Consider the following 24934-nt stretch of genomic DNA (forward strand, 5'->3'; position numbering starts at 1 on the left):
ATCTAAGAGGTCAAACTGAAAAGGGGATATAGATGTATGCAATGGTGTGCTGGTAAACGTATAACAACTGGCTCTGCTGACTTCATTGTCACCACCTTGCCACACCAATAGCTGCCAAACAGCTGACTGGCATGCTAGGCATAGCAGCTCGGCTCTGTTGTCAACTGGCTCGCAAAATTCCAGAAAATTTAACAATGGGCTCTCGTAAGGCAATACAAGCCAGCTTCAGCACACCATTGGATGTATATGTAAGTCCCATCACAATGCTGTAATAATTCCAGCCATACTGAAGAAATCTTTGTGCTTTTAATTTGCAAAGCTATGAAAGATGTCTGCAAAAACATTCAGGTGAATGCACTTATGGCCCTACCATGATTAGGAATTTTGCCTTCTCAGGGTTCCCACATGCATAATTTTTACATTAAATCCAACACCAAAGGATAAACAGAGATGTCAGTGCCAAAGCTTGCACGACTTCCTGTATCCTCTTCCCAGTTTAGCCCCCACGCCCAATACTGCAGATGAACGCTAGTTTTGAGCTGATGTTACCACTACTAGTATTGCTGCAATCAAAATAGCAGAGAAAGGGAAGTCAACATGTCATCTCTGAGTATTCTTGCTAGAGAAATAAGGAAACACACACACACACACAATATGCCTCTTCAAAAATATATATAAACAAATTTGGAAAAGATACAGGATTTAGAACTCACCACAGAAATAAGAGCTCTTAATTTTTCCTTTCCAGAGATTAAGTATTAGTTATATTTTTAAACGTACAGTTGTAGAATGCTTGCCTAAAACACATGAATGCTGTTTTTTAAAAAAAAGATTTTATATATATATATATATGTGTAAACTAGATTTTCTCTTGTTTCTTTCTTGGGGGGAGGTCATACATCACCACCACCACCACCATCATTTCAAACTGCTCCTCTCAGCAATGGAAGAACAAAACAGAAGTATGTTTAGATATTGGCTCTAATTAGCATGAACAACATGGAAAGTTATTTATCAAGATAAGTAACAGTACTTAGTGCCATTTAAAAAAAAATCTATGAGCCTGTCATTTCTGATTTCACACAATTCATGTTTAAAATGCTCATAAGTAGTGAAAATTCCATTATTTTATTTATTTTAATTTTATTTACTTAATTTTTATCCCGCCTTTATTATTTTTATAAATAACTCAAGGCAGCGAACATACCTCATACTCCTTCCTCCTCCTATTTTCCCCACAACAGCAACCCTGTGAGTTGGGCTGAGAGAGAGTGACTGGCCCAAGATCATCCAGCCAGCTTTCATGGCTAAGGCAGGACTAGAATTCACAGATTTCTGGTTTCTAGTCTAGCACCTTAACCACTAGACCAAATTGGCTCTATTCTATCTCATCATTATTCTATCTCATCATTAGGCATGATGGTCATCTTGAGGTAGGAATTAAGTCCCATTGCAGTTTTAATGGTGGAGAATCAGAAGCATTAGCATTTATTTATGCAGTTCCAGATACTTAATATAATAGAATAATTTAAAAAAATTATATACTACCTCTATCAACTCTAAAGTAACTTTTGTTATCTTTGTTGCAGAACAAGTGAACACATGTTGAAAAGAATCATAAATAATGTTTAGCCAAGTCATCTCCAAAATCTAAGTTGCCTGTGTCAAATTGGTTAAGCTGTGTAATTGTTAGGGAGCAATCTCACAAATACAATTTGGGATTAATAGCAAAACAAAGCTATTAATCTGTAGCAGAAACAAACATGGCTAATGCTTTCTATTGCTGAAGAAAGCATGGAACTAGTTAAACTTATTAACATAATACTGTATGCATGGAACAGACAAAACTGCACTGGGATCACAAGGAATTCCAGATGTTTTAATGTAAGCAACAGATGGAGTTGCTCTTTTTCTTTCCCACAAACAAAATTTGTCATCTGAAATAAAGTGGGGGGGGGAGAAGGGAGGGAGAAGGAACAAGTTGTACCTCATGCACTTATGCATGAAGTCAGAATATCTGGTTAAAATCAGTTACTAAGGAAGAATTACACATTATAAGGAAGATGGGCTGGGAGTGAGAAAAGAGCATCCCAAGTTTAGTTTTTCCTTTCCCTGCAGCACAGAATAGGTTTTAGTACATAGGCTAGAGTGGAATCTGATATAAGGAGACTACTTTAAGCAGCAGAAACATTTCATTACAGACAGTAAAGATTCAGCATTAGTCAATAATTTAAGCTGTTTTAAGAAAATGATTAAAACTGTCTTTAAAATATATACATATACCGTATATACATAACTTTAATATGCTTACCGGGACTGACCAGTTGAGACACTCCATTCCTCTCGCTGTCCAGTATTGCGAGATTTTGATTTGTCTTTGCATACAGAATCAGCATGTTTCAAGGTACGTTTGGCGGGAGGAGATATGTGACTATCACTCAAACTACCATCACTACCATCATCTCTCTAGAGAAAAAAGCAAACAGTTGATAGTCTCATTCATGCCATTGTCCAAGATAAATATTCTCCAACTCAGGAGAGAAAAATTGATTCTTGTTCAGATAACTGAATGTCAACCACCCTAAGCTGAAAACTGTAAGTCTAATTCTAGAAAGAAAGTATGAGAGAAATTGAGGAATTTGCTGTATGAATTTCCAGGTATTAAATCAGATTTGAGCTTGTTTGCTTTGTATTTATATCCCACAACAATCAAATGCATTTCTTAGTGGTTTACAAGATATATAGAAAATTACTAAAATATCAACAGTAACCTAATTTTAAAATGTCTAATATCAATCAAACATAATGGACCCATAGCATACACCATCATGTTGAATCAATATATGCATAAATGGCTAATTCTGCATTATAAATGCACTATGAAAGAGCCCGTTTTTTTACATTTTCTTAATGCAATCAGTGAGGGGGCCAATCTGATTTCCACTGTAAGCTGTTCCAAATAGCTATATTAAAAATAAATATTTTTCATTATTATGAAAAGCCACCCATACACACACAAAAATGAAAAACAATTTAAAAGAGTAGCTCAGATGAACAATTAAAATGAATTAAAGAATGATGTAAAGAATACTAAAATTCAGAATGATCACACTAAGCCAATAGAATTTAAATTACTGCAATTAATTTCAGGAAATGTTTCCTATATGGAGTTTTATGATGTTAGCACTACATATTTGGCATTAAAGTACAATATTGCAAAAGATGATGCCATGTATTCTAAAACACACATACATTACCCTCTCTTTCCAAGTCCCATACCTCTATAGAGAAGGGGCTCTCCCCCAGAAAATCAGATACCCAGCTGAGGGATTGGCAGGTGATAAACAAATGTTCCAGGCGGACTGCCTTCTTATTTTCCTCTATGAGCAGAATGCACAGGACAACTCTGAACAGTTTGGCCGGTGCAGTTCCTGCCCCTCTGAGAAAGTCTCACACTAACGAAACTGTTCCATGCAAACACAAACAGAGTCAGGGGTCCCTGCCCTGTCCTATTCAGAGACCTTTCCCCCCATATTTCAGGAACAGGAAATGATTATACCAGGGAGCAAGGCTTCTCTCCATTATGCTCCACACCCTTGATATCACCCAACCCACAAGACAAGTGGAGGGAGCTGATCAAAGCCATTTCTCCACCCCATTTACAGAAACACGGTCACAGAGCCTCTGAAGCACACAGAATGTTTCTGAATGTAACACAGTAAATAAAACTATATGGGACAGTGCAAAATATGCATAAAACAAATATTCCTGCATTATTTTTTTCAACAATTTATGCAGTATATTTGTACCACTCCATACAACCCTCGTTACTATACTACATTCAGAAATTCCAGATGTATTCCATAAGGTAAGGAACCTAGAGCTCTGGAGGAAAAACTACTATATAAACTATTATATATAGTCAATAGCCAAGCCACACTCAGGTTTATACAAATGGCTTGAACTACATAAAGGTGTGCCTATACTTTTAACGACATACACAAATGATGAAATTCAATCTTGTAAACATTCTGAGTAATTCTATTCTAAGTAGAAACTGAAGCTACACAACTGGTTTGAAACCTGTTTCAGTGGTGTGGGGGAGCTTAACTAGATAAAGCAGACAAGGCAAAAACGTTGCAGCATCATTGCCTGAAGTCATTAAGCAATTAGCAATTCTCTGTGTAGTGTAATTAACACCAATAACAGTGAGATACAACACACATTAAAAAAAAATTCCAATAACTTCAAGAGATATTTCTTGTTTATTTCCAGTGACTATTTCAGGACTGCTTAGTAGACAGCTACTTATCAACACTTATCATTCATCTTCTAAAGGCTCCACAAAATGAACTGGGAGAGGCTGGGTGTAAAATTGTCAAATGCAATTTAAGTAAGAACTGAAAGGTTTGAACTTGTTTTGGTGCTGTTATAGCACAAAACCTACAGCGTCTAAGGCAGCAACACAAAAACCAAGGGCACATAAAATAATTTTACCCAGGTCAAGTAGGTATAGTTTTAATTTTTTCTGAGTAAGACTTGAAGATGCTGGCTTTTCATTCTCACCACAACCCAGCCCCTGAAAACATGACTCAGAGGGCTAGACAGCCCTGGTAAATGTAGAGCTATGCTTGCAAAGACGGAGGGAAGGGGAAATCTTCACAAAATCTCCTTGGAAAAAAGGTGTTTCCTCTTGCCCCTACTGTATAGCCGTTACCTTAGACTTTAAAAATCTGCTCCCTTTGTAGAACATTTTGAAGGCACTTGGGAAATGATTGAAGAGGAAGAACATACATTTCTGCATCAAGGTTTACTAGTAAACCACCGCCTTTTACCCTATGTGGTTACTCTAAATCAGGGTTTCTCAACCAATCCTCTATACATTTTTTACACAGAAATAACCTTGGGCAACATTCAACAAGATGGGCTCATCTGCCAGCAGAATGTATTTTCCCCCCTCCCTCCAGAGCCCTGCATGATTCCCAAATCTACTTCAGAAGAGTTATTTATTTATTTATATTTATATTTCAAATTTCATCACCACCCATCTCACTTGAAAGTGATTCTGGATGGTTTACAATAAAACTAAAATAAATACAAATTAAAATACAATAAAAACAGTATTCTTAAATAACAGTATAGATACAAATATAAATATAAAATCCAAGATGAGGATGTTAAAAAGTTCTTAATTAAATTCATGTAATTCAATTCATGGGGGTCTTCAAGGCACTAACCACCACCAGGATTATCCCCCAGGATTTACCGGTCTTCCAGAGCAACTTTGGTAAAAGAAAATATATCTTCTGCCAGAGGAACACTGTCTCCCTACCCCCATCTCGGTACAATGGAATGACATCATTAGGCTAATCCCTGATTTAGACTGAATTAGCTACAGTACCATATCAACCTTCTCCAATTTAACACCATTCATGTATCTCACAATTATCATCTGTCTTGATGCTCAGTTCTGAATATTATTTCAGATGTTATTTTTAATAGGTTATATCTATGTTACATATCTTAAATATTTTCAGACCGGAATACAGTACAGCCATAGCACTGGTCGCACATGTTGATAACCTTTGGCAAAGCCAGGATGGGGATGGTGGCACATCCATCCTTGTGCTCCTTCAGTTCTCAGCAGCTCTTGAGAGTACAGGTAGTCCTCATTTAGCAACAACAATTGGGGCTAGCAACTTGGTCATTAAGTGAAACAGTCGCTAAGTGAAAACACAACTATGTTTATGATCTTACTTCAGCTTTCCTTTGCTTTACAGACCTGCAAAGGTCGAAAATGTGAGGATTGATCATAAAATTACTTTTTCATCACTGTAGTAACTGCAAACGGTTGCTAAACAAGGCAGCTGCTAAACAAGGACTACCTGTATCTGGGACTGGATGCAGAGGCTGGGAATTGGAGGCTCCATTTCATTGTGGTTCTTTTCCTTCCTTCATGTCAGGTTCAGTTGGCATTGACAGGAGGGCAGAGATTGCTCCCCCAACCTCTTTATGGGGTGCCACAGGGTTCCATACTCTCTCCCTTACTGCTTAGCATCTACACGTAATCACTGGGTGAGACCATCTGCCAGTCTGGGGTTTGGTTTCATCAAAATGCTGATGATACTCAGTTACATCTCTCAACCCCAAGTGTCATGAGTAAGGATGGCGAGCAGGGGGCTCCCATCCAGGCTGTAAAGCGCATGCGTAGTACTGAGGAATTAAGCAGCCATTCAAAGAGACACAGATCAGGCCCGCCTTAGCCTTTGGGGTGTATATGTCTGGGTTTTTCCCACGCTTATTCAGTTTGTTAGGATTCTGTTTATGTAGCAGTAATAAACAGAGTACTACTCATCTCAGCGTGTGTCTCACTGTTAGGACACCAAGCCAGCCAAGTGATGCTTTGAGGTCCCATCCTAGTGCCTGGAGCCTATGTGGTCTGGATGGGGAGAAACCGACTTTGACTTAATTCTGCCAAGACTGAGTGGTTGTGGATATTAGCACCTCCCATTATCTGAAGATTTTCCATGTTTAATCTTGGATGGGGTTGCACTTTCCTGTTCAAGACTGGTGCACAATCTGGGGATCTTCTTCAACTCACAGCTCCTCCTCAAAGAGCAGGTGGTAGCTATGGCCAGAAAGATTTTTGCAGTTTCATCTTATGTACCAGTTCTACCTCTTCCTGGATCAGGAAGCCCTTCAGACAGTCACTCATGCCCTAGTCATCTCACAGCTCAACTACTGCAATATGCTCTATGCTGAACTACCCTTGAAGATCTTTCAGAAGCTTCAACTGGTCCAGAATGCAACAGCACAGGCAGTGATGTGTGCGCCTTGGAATGCAAATGTGACACCTCTTGCTTTTCAAGCTTCATTGGTTGGTGGTGTTGTTCTGGGTGTAATTCAATGTGCTGGTTATCACCTAGAAAATCCTATACAGCAGGGTTTCTCAACCAGGCTTCTATGGACCCCTAGGGTTCCATGAGAGGTCACTAGGGGTTCCCTGGGAGATCACAATTTATTTTAAAAATTATTTCAAATTCGGGCAACTTCACATTAAAGAGGTAAGTTTCAGTCTTTATTTTTTGTTTAAGAACACTGTTCATGCATGTATATAGGCATACGCATGAAACAAATATAATCATTTTGTAACTTCTGGCCTATCTTTGAGCCTGAATATGCAGGGGTTCCTCAAGGCCTGAAAATATTTCAAGGGTTCCTCCAGGGTCAAAAGGTTGAGAAAGGCTGCTATATGGCACAGGATTAGGTTATTTAAGGGACTGCCTTTCTCCCATGGTTTCTGCCCATCCAGTAAGATCTGGCAGAGTTGGCACATTCCAGGTTCCCTTGATTTAAACAATGCCATCTATCAGTATCCAAGAAGCATACCTTCTGTATCGCAATGCCTGCCCTTTGGAACAAGATCCCTCCAGAGATCCATGTGGCTCTCACCCTGATGCTGTTCCAGAAGGCCTTGAAAACATGGCCATTTTCCCAGGCCTTCAGGTAGGGTGCATGGGGCCCCCCTTTGTTAGATGACTTTCTGTATATGTAGCATATTGGTTGGACCGATGCTATCTTGCTTATTTTCTTGCACTGTGTTTTAAATTTTGTTGTTTGTTTGATATTGTGAGCTGCTTAGAGTTGTTTTGGAGTCTAGTGGCACCTAAATCTAATAAAATAATAAATGAATAAATAAATTTACATTATTATTAGAACTTACTAGACAACCAATGATCTGTTGGGTCATCGTTTCAGAGATATTTCCTTACCAGATTCCTCAATGCCTTCAACAGTGGCAGAGCTTCTAATGTACTGCCTTCACTGGAAAAGTTCTTTAAAATTCAGGGAGATATTCAGAGATGTATCTGCCTTGAAAAAAGCCCATGTCATTCATATTGAAATGTTTAGCACAGTCAAATATCAGGAGTTGACCACAGAAAATGTTTTATGACATTTTGTATTATGTCATAAAATGTTTTATGATAATTTTTATATCATAAAATGTTTTATAAAATTTGCCAAATTTCTGTTCCACAGGAGTCAGGGGTCCTGGATTTTGGACGCATTCTATAAGTTAGCCCATTTGAGGTACCTTGGTTCAAAAATTGTTGCCTTCCATGTACCATTTCACCCATTTAAAGATTACACACAGACAAACAGGAGAGTTTTAGTAGTATATAGATGTGGGTTCTTCCAAAAGTATTCTCAAAATTGTAGCTCTGTGAGTGCATTTATCTACAATTTCTATTCAGATGCTCACTTATCATATTTTCAAAAGACCAAAGTTGACAAAGGGTTTAAATGAGATAAAAACTGAGAAAATATGGAACAATATTTTCATTAAATGAATACAAATTCTGTCAACAGTATTGCACAAAACATAAATAGTTCAATCTGCAACATATGTAAATTAACCTAAATAAAATCACTGTCAAACTAATCAAAGCAAAACAGTGTTTGCTCTATACAAACCTACATTAATATAGGGGTCACAGTGTGAAGCAGATACTCCCAAATTGTGGATTCTTAACCATAAAGCCTTTCGCACTGGAACACGTTTTAATTACAAACATGGAGAGGAAAAAAACTTGCACAGCTGGCAAGTTTCAGAGTTTCACCCTGCAGCTACCTGTCCTCTTCTTTTCCTTTGCCCAGAATGCCTCAAACACTCACTTGGTTCCAAAGCATTTTTCAAGAGAAGACAGTGATAATTGCAGAGCAACTAACTATAAACTGGGAAGGGAGGGAGGGGAGTAACCTGGGGAGACTGGAAATACAGCAGTCTATTGAAGACATCAAGAATTCTAAAGCTAGCAGGATGAGAAAAGAAAGATGACTGGACAAGTGAGAAGAGAGGAGAGGAGAGGAGACTGGAGAGAAAGCTGAAAAAGCACATAAACTTATTGCTTACAATGTTGTGAGATTAGCCACTGAAGAGTTGTGGCTCCAGTAATTTATATAACCAGCCCCCTTTTCAAAATCCCTTAACTTCCCAAGAGATGCCTGGAAATAAATCTATAACTTCATTTAAAATTTACACTGGAAAGTGCTTTGATACTTTTAAACCAAGATCTTCTGGAAGCTTTGTATCTTGAAAGGAACACGTACAAGCGAGACTGCACGTACGATTTTTTCAGCGGTACTAAGGATCTCTAATTCTCCAGGAAGCAATCATTTACAAAACACCATTATATTATTACAATTTTTTAAAAACAATTTATGTCTTCATCCTGGATAACAAAAGATATACTTTCTTACTTATAAACGGAATGACTTTGTGAAACAAAGCAGGTTACTGTGGGATTTCTTCAAAACTTATCTGACACTTTGCAGCATGGGTACATACGTTTTTTAGGTTGAAAGCTGCATAGCTGTAATTGGTTGAAGAAAAACTGCACCTTGTCAACAGAGTAAGTAGGCAAGCAAGATTTTTTTAAAAGCATAAATCTCACTTATTTTTTTCATAAATTGTTCCCCTTTTATCCACTGTCTCCTAAATTATCAAATCTTAAAATCACTATCTTAAATGTATTGATAATTGGCACAGGCTGGTGAGGGAGCTGGGTAATACAAAAAAAAGGGCTAAAGGCCATGGAGTGTGCATCCATGCTTTAAGATAAAAACTATTTTCAAATGTGACTTCAACAGTTATCTTTAGTTTTAAAAAAAACAGACTATACAATTTATCTAACTGGGAGTAATCCTCGGTGAACTCAGCTGGGACTACATCTGAATAGATTTGCCTATTGTTATACTTCTCCTCTTCTTGCCAAAATATGATATGCATATACAGAATACCTTAGTATTTCATGTACCTCATAAAACTGCAGTTAATTTTAAATTCAGCTAATAAAGAGATCTCATTTCTACAGTATAAGCTAGCATATCACTTACAATACTGTATATCAAATCTTAAGTGCCACAAGGCATACTACATGCATTTCTGGAGGGAGAATGTTTTTTGCCTGGTGGAAAATAACCTGATCACAAGGACCACTGAGAACTAAATTATGAAACAGACTCAGATGAAAAAGCACCACAGCAACTGCTGTCACTTACAATTCCCTCTAAAATCACTCTAACCATCAGTGATCTACAGTCCATTCTGAATAATGGCACTTCCCTTTGAGTAAAAGCCTGCCTAACTGAAAACAGCCACTTATCAGGAGCAACACATACTAGGAAATACAGATGTACAGTATAAAAACCAAAATACAGATGTAAAAAAACCTTAGGCAGATGAGATGCCATATATGTTCCTTCATATATTCTAATAACACTATCACAGGACCTAATAATATCCTTCATAATTTCTGGGGTTCATGTACTTGCTCATCTTCCAATGTTAGGCCATCATCAATCAGCAATACCCCTCTGTTGTTTACGTAAAATAAACAACTCAAACAATAAATTGATATACAGTAAACCTTATAGCAGAAATAACAATATCCATGAAGGCACATGGCCACTCACCTCAATGGAGTTATCACAGAAGAAATTATAAAAAAATGATCTGATTTGCAAAACACATAAGCTAGATAAGCTATTTCTCACAGATTAAAAAGAAGCTCAAAATTCTTACTACTAGGGATGCATAGATTGTTTAACTCTGGCCTGTGTTAACCCTACAAGTATTAATGAGTTAGGTCTGGCTGCCTAGGTGGCAACAGTGTTTGTTGGAGATGGTGGAAGACTACAGAGTTTTCTTATCACCAGAGATGTGCTGGACCAGGTGGAACAGTGGTGGCAGTGACAACCATACCATCTCTGGTCGGGGTCTTTGAGCTTTCTGTTGGAAGATTACAACCTGGACCACGACATGCTGAATGGATGTCAATACGATTGGGGCCAGGCTAGGAGACAATGTAATACTGGTTCAGGTCCTGTGGCTACATGGTTCTTCAGCATCTGGCCTAGTCCTGGGCCCAATGTGATACCTCCACTGGAATCTTTTCATCTGTTACGTAAATCAACTGACTGCTTGCCACATGGCATAGTTCTGATCTCAGCCCATGCCAGACTGGACTAGGGGACTGGGGGATTTGTAAAGAGGAGGAGGATGGTTTGAGAGGAATATGACTGAGGTCCCCCTTTGCTAGGTCTTCTTTTTGCTTAGTGGAAGGGGAAAGAGCAACTGGGGATGGCTGTGGCTTAGAGGGGGTATGTCGAAGAGGATATGGAAGTGGGTTGGATGAGAGCCAAGGCCTGGGAAGATGAAGGTGGGTTGGTGTGGAGGCTGAAATGGGGGTAGATAAGGGCAGTTGTGACTTCTGTATATTGACAAATAGAGGGAGATACAGCGGCAACCTGAAGGTGGGCCACTCTTGGGGTTAGCAAGTTCAATAGCTGAGATTGTTCCCGCATGCCAGCCATCAGTGTTCATCCCTAAGGCTAGATCGTTAGATTCTTGGTGGCCCTGGTCTTTGGCTGCTGCTATTAAATGTCAAGTAAGTGTGTAATAAATCCTCAACCATGACTTAATCATAGTGGAGTCAGCCAATCTGGCTTGTACAGCTGAGACCTGGGTATGCTGGGGAAGGGGTCTCTTCTCAAAGATAGGCACACCTGGGTTTCATGTTTGGCATCAGCTGCAACCCCAGGGCAGGAGGGAGGGATGGGAGTTGTCATCCATGAAGCTTTGACAACTATTGGGCTCTGTGCTTCAGATATCTGAATGTAAGACCTTATACCTGTTATGTAAGACCTTATACCTATTTTCACTTGCTAACCCCAAGAGTGGCCCACCTTCAGGTTGCCGCTGTATCTCCCTCTATTTGTCAATATACAGAAGTCACAACTGCCCTGTTGGCTAGAGAACAGCTAGATCAGCCTCCCGGCTGTGCAGCAACATCCCTGCCTGAGCTGCTGGATTATATTGCCAGTCAGCTGTTGACTCTCCAAGGCTGTGAGTCCTTGGGGATTTTAATCTGACCCATCACAAAGATGGACGTGTCTCAAATAATTAAGGGTCTGATGCATACCATAAGTCACATATTAGGCATTATGTTTTTTGCCTTGGGGTAGTTACAACATGATCTGAAAGTAGAGGACATTACTATCAGTCCTCCGCCACGGTCAAATCACTCTTGGATTGCCTTTTGGTTTACTGCACCTAATGAATCCAGAGCAGTTTGAGAGGGCACTCAGGGGTTTGCCAGAGGATCTGCTGAGTTATTCAGGTGAGGCCTTAGTTGCTGTTCAGAATGGGCAGGTGACAAGGGCCTAGTACTGGATCGCACCAATGCAGCCTCTCACTGCACATTAATCCCAGGGATCTATTTGGTTCTCCAAGAAACTTTGGGAGAGTAAATGTCAGAGCAGATGCCTAGACTGCTGTTGGAGAAAATGAAGACTGAATCTGACCAACCACATCTAAGAGTCCACATTAAGGATTGCGTCATGGCAATAAGGGTGGCAAAATGTAGCTATTATTCTGCTGTTACTGCATCCACTGATAGCTGATCAGCAGACATTTTATAGGTCTCTAATGGTAGGAATGAGCCTCAGGACCATCTATGAGGCCATGGTAAAGAATATTCTAGGCATCTAGTGGACAAAGTTGTTCAGATTTAGACTCCAAATGGGCAGGTCCAGTTAAGGTGAGAAAGGCATGGTCTTTCCTGGTTACCTGGGAGGAGTTCAATCCTATAACTTCTGAGAAATGGACAGAATCCTTGAAACTGTGAACCTGGCTGTTAGTCTTTGCCCCTCCTGGATTCATGAAGGTGGTTCAGGAGATCATATGCAGTTGGGTGCATGCTGTGGTATCAGCTTCTCTGAAAGACTGAGTGGTTCCACCAGCCTACAAGGAAGTAGTCATGCACTCCTTCCTCAAGAACTGATTGCTGGACTCAACCGTCCTGGATAATATTGGTCCAGTTTCCAATCTTCCCTTTTTAGGGAAGGTCATTAAATAGGTGGTCAAATTGCAGCTATACAGGAATTTGGATGAAACAGATTATCTGGCTACTTTTCAGGTCTAGTTCCACTGACTGTTGATGACCTGTGGCAGAGCCTGGGTGGGGGTGGTACAATCATACTGGGCTTCTTAGATCTCTCAGTGGCTCTCAGTACCATCAACCATGGTATGCCTCTGGACCAGCTGAAAGGAGTAGGAATGGGGGCACAGGGTTATCATAGTTCTCCTCTGTGGCCAGTTCTAGTTAGGGCTGGCAGAAGGGGAGACTACAGCCCCTGATTTGTGAGGTGCCTCAAAGATCAATGCTCTCGTCCCTCCTGTTTAACATCTACACAAGGCCATCAGGGAAGATCTGAGGTCAGGTATCAGTACTCTGATGATACCCATTGAACAAATCACCCCCTGAACCACTCAGCAATGCTGTCACAGTCTTATCCCACACCTGGGAGGGAAGGGGAGGTACACACTCAATCTCAACTCTGAGAAGGTAGAAGGGCTGTAGGAAAATCCCAGTTCTGGGAATTTTCTACCTTTAGTTCTGAAGGGTTTGCACTGCCATAATCAGGACTGGTACTCAATCTAGGGGTCTTCCTGGACTTTCTGTTCCTGCTCAAGGAGCAAGAGGTAGCTACGGCCAGGAAGGCCTTTGCAGAGATTCAAATTGTATGCCAATTGCTCATTTCTGAGCAATTTCTCATTCCAGGAGGCCTTCCTCACAGTCACTCATGCCTTGGTCACCTTGTGGATTATTGCAATTCACTTTACATGTTGCTGCCCTTAAAGACCACCCATAGGCTATTGATAATCCAGGCCACATTAGCACAAGCAGTCAGGCAAGCCTCACTACGCCCTGCTATGTGAGCTGTACTGTTAGCCACCTGGTTTCCACGTGCAATTCAAAGAGCTGATTATCACCTATAAAGCTCTAAATGGCATAGGTCTTACCTAATTCAGGGACTGTCCATATCCTGTAGTGTCTACCTGTTCTGTTTGCTCCAACAGAGTCAGCTAGCTTTGGGTCCCATCAATTAAGCAATGTTATTTAACAGGACCCAAGAAGTGGACCTTCTCTGTTTCTGCCCCTGCCCTTTAAAACAGCATCCTGCTGAAGATTTATACAATCCTCATCTTATCTGAACACACACAAGTGATCTTTAAAAACCCAATTTCCTCCCCCTCAACCTTGCATTAAGATGGGGGGTGGGCGGTGATGTGGAAATATATTATGGGGTTGCTGTGTTTTTATATAATACTGTTTCTTTTAACTTTGTGAAGCTGCCCAGAGTCATTTTGGAGTTCGGTAGTTAGAAATTTCACAAATAAAAATCAGCTGATCAATCAATAAGCAATGTGCTGACCCATTATTTTTTAAGTTCCAAATGCTTACTTCTATGGTGTAATATCAAAATATTCATTGCTCTATTATGAAATACCACATGTAATGTGATACATGCTTTTTAAGTTTAGAAATAATTGAAATATTTTCAGTGTTTAACAGCTTTTAGCCAAATGTATCAGACAAGTCACAGTTCTTTTGGGGTACTAGTTTTTCAAAACCATTGTCAAGATAACCTTGAGATTTTCCAGGAAACCAACAACAACAACAAACAGTTCCTCACTGTTGTCTCTGTTGCTCTGTGTGGGAGCTGCAGACACACTGGCACTGCATTGTATCAGGCAAGAAGACTGGAAAGTTTTTAAATCCTCTCAATGGTCTACAACATTGAAATAATATATGAATTCAGTATGTGAATAATACTGAAGTATTATGATTCTCACTGTTAACATACACATGAAAAACTTAAAGGGAGGAGCTATTATTTTTAAAAGCCCATGAAGTAATCACTTATGTTTTTCATCAAGGTAAAGAAATGAGACATGCATCCAGAAATGTACACATTTCAATTAAAATGTATCAAATAGAAACATTGGATTATCACATCCACTTGTAAATCTATATATTTATTTCAAATACAGACTGAAAAGTGTTTGTGTGTGTGTGTGTGTATTTGAAAAAGACTCCAAAGGTAACAGGCTTTAGAAAAACTCATACAAATTGTTAAAAGTTAGTGCAGTTTTAAGTCACTTGTATGTTTTTCTTTTAAATGCAGTGCCAGTTTCAACCAGAGGGGGAGTTCTGCTCTACCCCATCCTGCTGCCTGACACAACAGACACACACAGAAATGTGGGTGAGAGAGAAAACCCACACATATTCTTTAGCATTGTCTTGTTAATTGTTCAAACGCAGACAATCCCCTCTTTTGCGCAAGCATCTCCCCTCCGCCACCGCTCCTCGCCCGGGTCAGACCACCACTCTGCGCCCCGTCCCCATTTACAACTACCGCCAGCTTCTTTTTCGGCTACAAGCTCTAAGTTATTCTACCTCAGATGACCTCCCTCACAATCCCAGCCCGCCTCCCTCCTTCCCACTGAGCGCAGCACGCCTCGCCGCTCACGTCTCCCTCTTGCAACATCCCCAGCCGCCAAGCGACGCTTCTCCCACCACACCACAAGTGTACTCCAAGGCGTCCTTCCCCAAGTCGGACCCCAGCCCCCCTCAACCTCCCCGCGGCGCCTCGCAAGCCCCGCATCCACAGCGGGAGCACTCTCGCCCCAGGAAAACACCCAGCGCGCCCGCTCACTTCGGAGTTCAGCCGGAGCCCTCTCCCGAGCCGTCCGCTGACACTCCAACCTTGACGGCGCGCGGAGACAATGAGACGCCTCTTCCCCTCTCCGCTCCTCCTGCGGCGGCGACCCCCACCCCGCCCGTCAAATGACTCGAGCCACCGGTCTTCGCCGCCGCCGCCAGGACGGCCAGACTCTCCGACAAAAGGCCCCGCTGTCCCGGCTTGGCTCATCGCCCCCTCCCCGGCTTACCCGGACCGAGTCCTCATCCTGCCCAGCCGCCGCCGCCGCCGCCGCCGCTTTGGCACTAGTCCTAGACAAGCGGGTCCTGGATGAGATGAAATGGCTGCCGGGCCCCGGGACCGTCGCCGCCGCCGCTTTCCCGGAGAGACGCTGAGCCTGGGAGCTCTTTCGGGTGTTCACCATGGCCTCACTGCAGCCACCCCGGGAAGGGCGGCGCTGTGGCTGACTCCACCGCCTCTGCTTTGGGGAGCTACGCCGCTGGTGAGCCAAGAACAAGGGCCCGAAGGCGCGGAGCGCTCCTCCTCCCTCTCAGCTCAGCCACCCACACTAACTGGCCGCCATTACTCGTTCTCTCGTCCCTTTCTCTCCTCGGTCACCGCGAAGCCTCCCGCTTCCACTGCGAGGCGCTGCTCCGCCGCCGCCTCTCATAGGGCCGCCTCTTCTTCCACCTCCTCCCTACACCTGGCAACATAGAGATGGAAAATGATGAGAGCGTGACATACAGCCTGAATTTCCGGTGACCATTGAAAGCCGTCATAGCCCAGGGTTATCTATGGGCCCAAGTGGTGTCTCTCTAGCCTCTAGCATCTCTATGGTGAAGGTCCTCTATATTTTGCATTGCCAGCTAGAGGGGGAAACGAGTCAAGTTTTAGGCCGGAAGTGTCTGTAGGGACCGCTCTGATGTTTGCTATGAGTGATGCAAATACTTGTGGCGCTCTCACATGGTGTGCTCTATGGTTCTTTTAAACGGGACGGGAGAGATGCAGGTGAGGGAAGTTGGAGGTTTCTGTGTGCGTAGGAGTGAGCGAGCCTCTTGTGACTGAACGAAACTGATGAATAAATGGGTTTGAGAAAGCAGAGTAACTAACCGTGATTGAGTATTTACTTTCTTTGGAATGGAGAAAGTGGCGAATCACTTTAACCGAATCCGGGTAAAAAGGATTTGTTAGAAAAGCATATTTTAATCCGTAAGTAATGGAAATGCTTTACATATTTTATTCCATTTATTCTTCCATAGGAAGGATTGTCATCTGGAGAGTAGCGGAGCGGGTATCCCGATGTTTGTGCTTCTTGTTAATTTATCCGAAGTAATGTGCTGCACTCCCCAGAAATCTACTCAGGACAGTCTATTTATACTTTGCCTATAAATCTCCTTTTAAATGTTGAATATATTTTGTTTTCTAACTTAAATCGATACCTTATACAAAATATGCATTTGCACACTAAATTGATTTGGACCAGTATATTATCCCCTTTAATTTACATTCCAATCACAGTAAAATTAACTTGGTTTCTAAACTGATGAAGCTGTGCGCAGGTCCCTAAAGTAAGGATGAAGCTGTGCTGTGCGTAAGTTTATCTAGCGCTAAGTCCTACTGAAAATTATGTGACAATTAAGGGATAAGGGAACGAGAGGGATAGGTTCTCAGGTTACCTTTCAGCTAGTTTCTTGAATCTTAAAATTATGTGAAGTCTTGCTCTTATTTGTTCATACAATATGCTAAGCCAAAATATGGTGTGCTTGTTTGTGGTTTAATACATTGTGTTAATCCATCTGATTGTGGTTTATTCAATAACCATGCATTGCTTAATGCTTTGGGTGAATATAGCCAAAGTAAGGCAACATAATTTTTAGTCAGCCTGCTAGGAAAACTGCTTTAAGTTGCTTGAGGCAAGTCTAATGAGAGTATTGGGTTTGTTCATAGGGCTGGCGAATGGCCTACTTCCCTCCCTTTAGGGGATTAGCTGATTGCTCTCAACAGCAGGCTTTTGAATGACACATAACTGTGGCTGTTCAGGGGAAGGCTTACCTTCCCCATTCTCACTGGGAATGATGTCATCACACTTTGTGCAAAGAACTGTTATTCGGAGAGCAGGCTGAGAAAAGGCAGAGAATGGAGTTCTTTATTATTTTCCCAGGCTCTCAATGACTGAGTAGTGTACATTCCAACTTTCGTAAATTGGGTAGAAAACAATACAATAGAGAGAGCAAATCAATATTACACAACCACAATATTACACCAGGAACATTCATCAATGTAAACAAAAATCAAAAGACGTTCTGCTACTAGACAAAGCAAGATTACAGCATTCCAACCCCCAAGTCCTGATGGAATAATCATATTTTAATGGCCTTCCTAAAGAACAGGAGGGAAGGGGCCAGCCAGTTATCTGGAGGAATATTGTTCTACAGAAGGAGGGCAGCAATTGAGAAGCCTCACTTCTGTGGTCCCTGGAGATGGCATTCCCTGAACAAAGGAATTTGGAGACAGCCAACCTACCAGATACAGCTGGAGGGGCAAATACTATTGGGAATATATAATCCCATACATATCCAGGTCCTGAACCATGAAGACGAGAACTAACACCTTGAATCATACAGGGAAGCCAACTGGGAACTAGTGCAGCTCTTAAAGTATTGATGTTCTATGGGCAAATAAAGGAGCATGTGTAATTACTGAAGCTACAACATTCTGGACCAGCTGTAGTTTCTAAATTGCCTTCAAGGGCAGCCCCACATTGCAGTAGTTCAATTGAGCAGCTGTTGAGTAGAGCTACCCAGGAAGGGTTGTAACTGGCACACCTGATGGAGATGTGCAGAGGCCTTCATAATCACCGCCACCACCTGCTTATTAAGCAGGAGCTGTGAATCCAGGAGGACCCCAGTGTTACAAGCCAATTCCACCTGGGGACATGACCCCATCTTGAATTAGAGATGGTATTTTTCTGGAATGGGGTAGCTTCTGAAACTAAAACCACACCATCTTGCTTGGATTGTATCTGCGCTTTTCTTCCCCAAGCAAACCCCACCAGACCTCTGGAGAGTCTCTCAATGTCAACTGTTTGGTCTGGTGTCAAGATGTAATGTTAAGTATCATCAATTGTGTCAGCAAACAACCTCACTCAGTGGCTTCAAATGGAGGTTAAATAGGAATGAGGAGAGTGTTCAGCTCTGCAGCATCATACAACTGAGGAACATTGGGTCTGCTCTATTGATTGGAACCACCTCTTTAATGGGGAGAACTATTGCACAATAGTGCCCCCCACTTCCAACCCTCAGGGCAGTCCAAAACAATACAGTACATGTGTGTGTATACACACACACATAGTATACTGTATAATTCAGTGGCATTGAAGGGCATGAGAGATCATGTAATATCAGGAGTGTCACATTCCCTGACCCCAATCTCCCCAAAAGTATCCAAAAATGCAGTCAATGTTGTCTTGGTGCCATACCCAGGCCTGAAACCAGATTGAAATTGATCCAAATAATCTGTTTCCTCCAGGGCACTGTGCAGCTGCAATTGCAGAGTTGGCCCTGGAAGAATCCCAGAACTCTGATTGTAGCTGCAGTGAACTTTGGTACACCTACCAGAATGTCTAATGTAACACTTCCCCCTATTTTCATCAGGTAAATATGCATTTTTGAATACCACAGTCAGCATCCAATACATTTGTTCTGAATCAAACCAAAAACAGGTAAACTTTGCAAATTCTGTGCCTAGAGTTGAAATATTTATTCTGAGAGGGAAAGTAACATGGCAAATGGGTGAACATTCTAGACTATGAAGTATTGAAGAACCAAATTCAGCTCCTTTACAAAGAGGAGCAGCATTTCCTTCTTTCTTTTGCTGTGAACTTTTATTTTTCCTGAATTGGTTTTTCTAAGCTGTTTGCTCCCTCTCTTTGAATGTGGGCTCTATTATTTATTTGTACATGCTTTCCTGGCCACTGTAGTCTTCCCAGGGCAATTTGCAGTATTGTATCAACATATTGCAATATTAAAAGTTCATAAGTTATCTTCAATGTATAATTGAACAAAAACACATTTCTATACTTCTATTTATTTAGAAAGACTTCCACAACAAGCAGGCTTAGCCAATCTTTTATTATACGTAATTGTGTAATACCGTTGAAAAATATCTCATGAGAAAATAGAGCACAATGATTTAAGTACTTGGATGATACTTTAACTACGCAGAAGCTCCTTGGCTTTGTTCTTTGAGAACTCATATACACTTTGACTGCATTTAGTGCACCTTTGGTTAACCCTTGAATGTCCCAAAGGATCTCTAGAGGCAATTCCTCCCTCAATGCTATTTGCCTATTTATGAACCATCTATGTCACTTGCTTCCCTGAAAACAGTGGTACTACACAGAAACTTACTAGGAGTTGCCAGAATAACTTAATGAAAGGTACTATCCAAATAAAGCTGTATGCAAAATGTATTTAAAAAGCCCCATGGAGTTTACAAGATAAATGAAGCAGGAATCTTGGGCTTCATGATGGGCTATGAGAGTCATGGGTGTTTGCTTAGTTTTTATGGATTGCTTTTAAAGTTGCTGCTTTATTAAGGTTTTATATTTTCATTTGTATTTTGGTTGTCTACTGGTGATTTTGTGTTATTGGAAAGCCCTTCAACTCATGCAACAATCCAATTTTCACCAGTCAGCCCTAACCAAATAAAGTTCCTTTGAACTTTATTGTGCAATGTTTTGAGTCTCTATTCTCAGTTTCAGTTTTGGGAAGTAAGGAAGCTATAGTGGGGATTACTCTTACTTTGATTTTCACATAAAACTAGTATTGGATACAATATTTTATTGCTTGGGGGGGAGGGATGTGTGTGTGTAAATCACCTTGAATATTAGACAAATTACTAAAAAAAGTTCTAAATAAATTGTGCATAGGACAATGGATAAATATCAGTTAAAAGGAGACTTGTCCTTTTCTGCTGAATAAAACGACTTACCACAGAGTTTTAAGGAAACCTAATTATCTTTCCAGGAACTAATTGTTGCATGCTTCCCCAGCTTTTTGGCATATCAACATTTTTATTTCTGTTGGAAAATCAAAGAAATGTTCATAGGGGGGTTCATTTTATAAATGAAGGAGCATTGTTACATCATGTGATCAAGCTACCTGGGTAGATCTACAATTGTCTTGGATGGACCTTGCACTGATGTGTTTCTTATGAAATTACGGTGTCTTAATTTGTATATCCGAAGGGTACAGGTCTAGTTTTATTCATTTTTAAATTTCAAATTTTAAAATTAAAGACAGTGAAGTAGCATAGATTACAAGGTATTAATAGAGATTTATTTTTCTGGTGGTTATGTCCTTGAACAGGATTCAGCCCAGAACAGCCCAAGGTCAAAAATGATAGACATCCACATATTTTCACTTTCTTTCTCCCAGGATAGCCCCCAGTACCCCCTTAATATTGTGGAAGTTTTCCCCAGAAAAAAAAAGGGGGGGGCGGGGAGAAAGACATAGGAGACTATAGAGAAAGGAAGTTTCTTTCCTATTAAGCCAGGCTTTGCTAGATCAATTCCCCCACCAATATGAAGAGACCTTTTACTCATAGAAAGCTTTTGTTGGTTTCCTGACATTATCACTACTTTCCTGTCCCATTTTCTATTACGTCCCTTTTTCATCCATATCTGACCTAGGAATGTCCTTACTGAACAGTTCTAAGGGTAAAAATGCAGAGTAAGACTTTGGCATTACTATCAATGCAGTATCCCTTAGCTCTACAGATGCAAGACAGGAAAGACCAGGCAAGTCACAGCACATCAGTGAAGCCACCTATTTCATGTTTTCTCTTGCAGAGATACAAGATTTGAGTCTTTGTTTCTACTACTCCCTCTCCATCACTTCCTGTTTTTTGAACTTTGTTCACATGAAATTCTCTAAGTTCTGCAAAAACAAGTAGTACGTATTGAAAGAACACCTAGAGGCCCTTTAAAGATTGGAATCTGTGTAAGAGCCTTATGAACATATGGGGAAGGGAGGTATCATTTTCTAAGCAGCTTAGAAACTGACTGCTACCCATTGGTCAATATTCGTCCTGCTTGCCTCCAGTCTGCATTTTGTCCTAAAACAGATGCATCTTTAAATTTCAGGTTGGAAAATCACTTACTATGTAAGAGTTTCGTTGTTTTCCATTGATGAATAAACAACTACAATATGAATCTTTATCATTCAGTCTGATCCTTTGTTGGATTTCTTGTCCTAATATTGATTCCACCATTTCTGGTACTAATTCTGCAACGATTCACTTGCTATTTGACCAGCACAGGGGACTGAAACAGACCTTGGGAAAGGATTTTGTAAATGAAGATTAAGGAGCCAAACTTTCTGCTTACTGATGTTACCCTTCATAGCCCTTGCAAAATTGCTGAGTACCTCTTTTAATAGGGAGACCAATTATTCTGAAAAACCTGAGTCTTCCTCTACATACTGTACCTCAAGGGATATCCTCTTTTCCCTACCCAGTTAATCAAGGATGATGTAATTTAGTTCTGTGTGAAAAGAAACAACAGAAGGTCTACCTGAGTTATGGAATAAAAGACAGTTATAAGCTAGAAAAATAAATCTCAGTCCCTGGGAGAGTTTGGGGCTGCTGACTGACAGACATTTGAAGCTGGGTTCCACAATTACATTCATTATTTATGTTCGTAAATAAACTCAAATGTTACAAATTTCCAATGACCATGAGCTAGAAAACCCTAAGTTTTGGTATGTATTGCATCCTCAGGATCTCTCACCTTTAAAGGAAGTGTTGTAACAAGATAAGTTTCTCTGTGGCTAATAGATATTGATTCCATGAAATTGTGAATTTGGGATCACAAAATGGGTGCATTACAAGTCCATGCCAGATATCACTGAATTGCAACTCCCAGCATTCCTCACCAGTGCCCATGATAGTTAGGAGTTGTAGTTAAGCAACATCTAGAGGACTGCAGTTTCCCAGCCCTGCTAAAGAGATTTAGAGGTATCATCAAATAAAGTCTGTGAACAGTCACAGTTGTGGATTTTTCTTCTACATCTGCACAGGCTCCCTGATATGCTGAACAACCAATCTGTAAAGTGGAAGAAGTACAGCATATTGACCAAAAGAAGTCATACTTCACACAAGCAACTTCTCACCATTGGAAATCATTGCATTAGAGAAAAAAATGATATCTGATTTTTGCAAACCATTCTTAAATGAGTATCTGGTAATATGGAATGGTTCTGCATTCATTCATCAGAACTGCAGCGGTATAAAAAAGTACCCTCTTTTTGGATTTTTTGAATTTTTGCATATCTTGACACAATGTTATCAAAGCATCATTGGGTCCTAATGACATAAACTGAGTCCAAGTGAACAAATAACATCAAATTTTTGTTCTTTCATTTATTTCATTAAAAAATCATCTAGCCTGCAGTAGGCCAATGTGAAGAACGAACTGCCCCTTAGTTTCAGTTAAGTGATTGCATCATTTTTAGCTGCAAGAATTACACGCAAGCACCTGCAACTGGTGGTCATATCATGTGGCTCTATGGGAATTTTGTCCCATTTCTCCAACAGCTAACATTTGAGGTTTTGTACGTAAAAATTAAAGGCAGAGAATCTGTTACCATGTAGAAACTTTGACGGGAATTCTCATTAACCCTAGCCAGTCTGAACAGTGCAAGGCTTGTAGAAATCAAAACATTTGGAGTGCATCAAACCAGAGCAAGTACACAATACATGTGGCTTAGAGGCTGCAAGCAGGCCACCACACTGTTCTGATCCCCAAGAATCTCCCCAAATGAGATGAGACAAAATTTTAGGCACCATTTTGTGTTTTGGGAGAGCTTAAAGGACTTAAGTAGTAACATCAGTACAGTGTTTGCAGATACTTGCAGCACTCATTTTACCCCTTAAAACTCCTGAAAATTCTTCCCAAAATGGCCATACCACCACCACCCCCGGGGGGGAACTTTTGTAATGTGGCTCATTACGTGCCACACAAAGCTTGGGGCAGTCCTCAGGCCAGCCAACAGATGCTCATCCCAGGGTTAAATGGATAATTCTTGCTTTGTTACGGCAACATAAGGCACATTAATCCTATAAGCGACAGTCATTGAAACATGCTGAGTTAAACAATTTAAAATTAATCTTTTGGTCTCCGTTGTTTGTATGGATTATTCTGATAATCAGTCAACAGAGGATATTGTTACATGGAAAATGCAAAGCCAAACTCTAAGGCGAGATGTAGTTGAGGATGATACACCATTCTAAGCATGCACCACAGGCAGCAATGACTTTTTAAAAGTTGGTGGTATATCCAGTTGCTCTCCAAAACAGTGTTGAATAGATGGAATCACTGGATATTCCCAGAAGAGGCAGGCAGAAATTCCTGTAAGTTAATGAATCAGGATTAAATATGTTTTGCTTATATCATTTTCAAATAGGTCGGCACATTTCAGTGCATCTTTTCTGCCCTTCATGAAAAATTAAAAATCTTGAGAAGCAGCCTCAAAGAGCATTGATAAGTAACTTCTTTTTAAAAAAAATATATCTAAAACTTAAAATAGATGTAAGCAAACTTATTAGAAGTAGCATAAAACAGTCTTCTAGACCAAGAGATAATGGCCAGAAATTGTAATTATCATAATATCCAACAAGAGAAACCAGTCATGCGATGTCAAGCTGTGCATTAAGTTTCTACCGTACGCACTGCCTGTCGCTGTCTCGTCAAGAATTTCAGATGGGAGCCTTTACCAGTCCTAGTATGAGTTACAGTCCTTTACCAATAATTAGTGTTCACATTTCATCCTATGGTTAAATCATAATGTGGTCTGATTTTGACTTTGCATGTTCCGTGAACCTGGCCAACTTTGATTTATTGAAGAAGCCACAATTAAGCGAACCATGACTTAGTTTCAAATGCAAACCATTCCGTTTGCAGATGGAATAATGCAAACCTGAAATAGTGAAGTCGACCCCCCTCCCCCGTCTGCAACGCTATAGCCTAAGCACGCGCCTTACTCAATTTTTACAAAAGTCCGCGGGTTCTGTATTCATTCTGCAAGAAGTTCCGTGGGACCAGCGATTGCGATTCTGCACATTTGAGCCGTTTTACATCTGAACACTTGCATCTTTGCTCAAAAGGCAATCCCGCCGTGCTCGACGGGGCTTCTTCCCAGCCTATCTGCATTTAGGATAGCAGACAGACGAATTCTAGCAGCTGCCGCCGCCGCTCTCCGAGCGCGATCAAACTCGCCGCGGGAGCATTAAACTCGCGCTGCCGACAAGGGCCACACAGGAGAGATAAGACAACGCGTCCAGAAGCCGCTAAGACCTTCTAGCCCGCTCCTCCCCCCGGCTTAAC

At 40.9% G+C, this 24934-nt stretch overlaps 1 protein-coding gene across 5 annotated transcripts in view; it reads right to left on the minus strand.

The window, feature by feature from the left end:
* ATAD2B (ATPase family AAA domain containing 2B) overlaps window positions 1-16313 on the minus strand; it is an 81065-nt gene extending 64752 nt beyond the window's left edge. For 3 of the 5 annotated variants that reach the window (XM_063315182.1, XM_063315174.1, XM_063315157.1), the window contains exons 1-2: window positions 15800-16313; window positions 2312-2466 (exon numbers count right to left, since the gene is read on the minus strand). In XM_063315182.1, the coding sequence (XP_063171252.1) occupies window positions 2312-2466; window positions 15800-15973 (329 nt within the window). In that variant the 5' untranslated portion in view covers window positions 15974-16313. The remainder of the gene's footprint in view (window positions 1-2311; window positions 2467-15799) is intronic. The other 2 variants (XM_063315190.1, XM_063315166.1) reach the window with 1 other exon arrangement.
* Between the last annotated feature and the right edge of the window lie 8621 nt (window positions 16314-24934).

The sequence above is a fragment of the Candoia aspera genome, chromosome 1 (assembly GCF_035149785.1).
Source record: "Candoia aspera isolate rCanAsp1 chromosome 1, rCanAsp1.hap2, whole genome shotgun sequence".
Taxonomy (NCBI): domain Eukaryota; kingdom Metazoa; phylum Chordata; class Lepidosauria; order Squamata; family Boidae; genus Candoia; species Candoia aspera.